Source organism: Arachis hypogaea, chromosome 11 (assembly GCF_003086295.3).
Source record: "Arachis hypogaea cultivar Tifrunner chromosome 11, arahy.Tifrunner.gnm2.J5K5, whole genome shotgun sequence".
Lineage (NCBI taxonomy): Eukaryota > Viridiplantae > Streptophyta > Magnoliopsida > Fabales > Fabaceae > Arachis > Arachis hypogaea.
The window spans coordinates 23,228,994-23,232,627 of record NC_092046.1 but is presented as its reverse complement, the minus strand read 5'-3'; the positions used below and the strand labels follow the sequence as shown (position 1 = coordinate 23,232,627).

The window sequence follows — 3,634 nt, the reverse complement described above, 5'->3', positions numbered from 1 at the left end:
AAATTAAGTTAATGCTGAGTGTGCAATTCTAATAGAATAATAGCAGTAGCAAAGATTTTCATCTTAGATTTCTTTTTTCATTTATAAGTTAAGCATAGGAGAGAGATTCATCACTGCAAAAGAACTCTGTTGTGATAAATAAACTCAATAAAAAAATAATATAATTACTGTTAATTCATGAGAAATTGGATTTGAATTTGATCATATATGTTATCAACTCTTTCTATAGTGTTTCTTTTAATTTCTTATTATAAAAAGTTAAATCACTGTGTTGCATTATATTGGGTTTGGTCTAATTGTATGAAATTGAAACTAACTTGTTTTAGTTATTTTGTCTTCATCAGCTCAGAGATTCTTCTGGTGGTGGAGTTAACATGCTACAAGAAGAAGAGAAAGTCATAACAGGTGATAGATAATAATAGTGAGGCAAGGTTTTTGAGATTTGAATTTGGTAGTTGTGGAATATTGGGAAAAATTCGTCATTGTTATGACTTGTATATCATAGTCAAATGGAGTTGTTTGAATCATATTTACAGAGAGTTCAATTATGTTAATTTTACCAGTTTTGGTATTTAGTTTCTTGGCATACTGGTCATTATATTTAATTTGTTTATGGATTTTGATTCAATAATGATATCTGAGATTATGTTAACCATCTGTATTTAATGATTTGCCTTTTACTGTTGCTTGTCTACTTCAAGAAGTTAGAGATGATTGATGATCAAGTCTTGGGATTCATTGCTAACTTTCTTGGCATTTTCAGTTTTGCTTTGGTTATAGCATATCACTTGGTTGTGGGCAACCTTAAATATAAAGCTAGCTAGAATACTTTAAATTTTCTGATGTATTTGAGACAAAGTTTTTATTTCCAGCGTAAAGTGCTTATTAGCTATGGAGTTGTTATTAACTAAGAGTGTGAATTGTCAATTGACCTGAATTCTTGGCCTATTATTGGTTCTTATTTTGTTCTCATTATGATAATGAAACTGAAACTGAAACTAACTTGTTTTAATTATTGTCTTTATTAGCTCAAAAGGATTCTTCTAGTGGTAGAGTTAACAAGCTACAAGAAGAGAAAGTTATAACAAGTTTATTAGATGGAAGTGAAGAGTATACTCTTGCTTATAAGGATAACGAAGAAGATAGAATGTTTGTTAGAAATGTGCCATGGTAGTAAGCATGTTTTTGTTTTCTATTTTTATCATTATGAATTCTAATCACTTTATTATATATGAAAACATGCATATATGAAAAACGTTTTGATATATATGAAAACATGCATGCATAATAAAGTGTAATTGATGTATGATAACAGAGTTTTGACTAGTAGTTTAAATTTTTTCTGCTGAATTTAACAAGTGATTAAATTCACTAAACAATTAGTTACTACTGTTTGAGTATTGACAGCTTTCTTTTGTTTTGAAGCCAAAACTCGCTGTTTGTTATATGTATCACATGCATCAACCAAATCAAAGAAAAAATAAGTGTTTAATCTTAGTTTGGAGCTTTTCTTACTTCATAAAGTACAACAACAAATGAGATAAAAAAGGCTAGTTCTATGAGGAGCATATATATTTCAAAAGTAATCACCTATCAATATATCTATTTTTCAAGAGTTTATGCACCAACTATATTAGTTAGGAAAATTAAATTAATAGTTTCATCTAGCTAGGAATTAAGGCAAGTAATCCAAACATAGGCTATAGGAAAGCTTTCAATGCATTAGCCAAATATGTGAGTTTGAGAGCTTTTATTATTATTTTTCCATTTTCTGCATATTCATTCTGTCATATGAATCCATCTATGGCTTATCACTATTTTCCCATCACTTTATTGCTCGCTTCTCTTGACCTTGATGAACGTGACAACTACATAGTTCTTTTTATTAAAATCATCAATTAAAATATTTATCTATCAATTTTTTTTTCTAATGAAAATAATTATTAATTAATTTGTTGTCTATTATTTTGCAGCTTTAGGTATTGTTCCGAGGGTTACCTGAAACTGTAGGTCGATCTCGGATAAGATCTTCTGTACTGATCAGAGCTGACGTGTCCGGCTGGTGGATGGCGGCCGGAGCGGTTGTGTCCGACTTGTTTGACTGGCTATGCTGCTGATCCTTTGTCACCGGAGGACGGTGGCACCTGCAAGGGACTCCGATGCTTAAGTTAGCAAGGGTATTAAGCATGTTTTTAGTAGAATCAGAGTATGAGTTATACCTGGGTGCTCCAGTGTATTTATAATAGTAGAGGATGACCTTTTCGGGGATAAGATAGTTATCTTATCTTATCTTATCTTTGAGTGAAGTCATATTATCTTCAAGGGAACCGCCTTTATCTCTATAGGCATGGGCTGCCTTTGGATTTGGGTAGTGTTCCTCTATCTGGGCCCTTTATTGGGATTTCCTGGCAACTTGGCCGAGCTCTTTGAGAAGAGGTCGGATAGTCTGACCTGAAGAAGTCGGTCGTCTTGTTGCTAAACATCCCGGGTCGGACAACTCGACCCAGGGTATGAACAATGCCCCTGCTCGAGCTCGGTCTTTCTTTTGAGGTCGAGTCTTAGTTTTGCGACTTCGATCCTTCTGGTGAAGCCGAACTCGAGCATTTTGTCGACTTCTTCTTTCTCCTTTGGATGCGGAACGTTTTTTGAATTTTCATTCTTTTGAAAACACGGGTCTCCTTGCTTTGGGAATGCGCGAGGGTTTAATTATCCTCATTAATTCTTTTAATGCTGCTTCCCACGTTTATTTTGAACACTTTCACAAAAACGGTTTTTTTCTCTGTTTCTTTGCTTTAACTTCCCCTTTTCTTTCTACCTTTCTGTTTTTCCTGAGACTTTGCATCTTCACGTTTCTTTCTGCGACGTTGTTTGGTGATTGCTGGCGCTTTCTTTGTTTTGGAAGGCGATTCCAGATTCTATCTTTCCGTCTTCACTTTCTTCGAAGCTTTCGCCTTTTTCCAGGTTGGTTTCTTCTTTCCACTTCTTTACCTCCTTCATCGCTTTGCATTCAGTTTTTGGTAAAGTTTTGATTTTGCTTGAATGCATGTTGGATAGCTTGAACCTTTTTATGTTGTTATGGTTGATTTTGCTGTGAAGTGTGTTGTTACTGAGGCTTTTATGAACCTGTTTGCTTTCCCAAAAGATTTCTCCTTTGATAACTTTTGCCATGTTGGTAATTTTGCTGGTGAATCTTTGTAGAAAGTAACGATTTTTCTGGTTGCTTGTTGCTTGTTTGGGGGGGATTTATTTTTCTAAAAAAGGTGGCGTCTTTGATGACTTCTTCTTCTTGATACGTGTTGTTGCTTGGTAGTTCCATTTGTTAATAAGCTGAGACTGTGAGTTTGGAAGGTAGTTATATGGATGACTTTATTTGATTTTGTAGCTCGTGGCTTTCTTCTCAGAGTGTTGCTTTGTTGAAAAAGGGTTATTATCTTCCTGTTAGGACGTGTAGGGGTGTAGGCTTGTAGGTTTTCTTGAGTCCTTGTTCCATAACTGCCTCCAAAGGATGCCCCTGGATCTTTAGTGTGGGTCCTGGGGTTTCCTTTTGTTGCTTTGTCTGCCTTCTTGCCACTTATGTGCTTCGGTTTGGGTTGTATCCTTTTATGCCCGAGTTGCTCTTTTTTAACTTGCTCGA

The 3,634-nt window shown here is 34.8% G+C and overlaps 1 protein-coding gene across 1 annotated transcript; it reads left to right on the top strand.

Moving 5' to 3' along the window:
- The first annotated feature begins 710 nt into the window (after positions 1-710).
- LOC112723820 (dolichyl-diphosphooligosaccharide--protein glycosyltransferase subunit 4A-like) lies at positions 711-824 on the top strand. The gene has a single exon (XM_025775221.1). The coding sequence runs from the start codon at positions 711-713 to the stop codon at positions 822-824; it is 114 nt and encodes a 37-aa protein (XP_025631006.1).
- The last annotated feature ends 2,810 nt before the right edge of the window (positions 825-3,634 follow it).

Excerpts from the sequence above, each read along its gene's own strand:
- LOC112723820 (XM_025775221.1), top strand. The coding sequence starts at position 711 with ATGATTGATGATCAAGTCTTGGGATTCATTGCTAACTTTCTTGGCATT.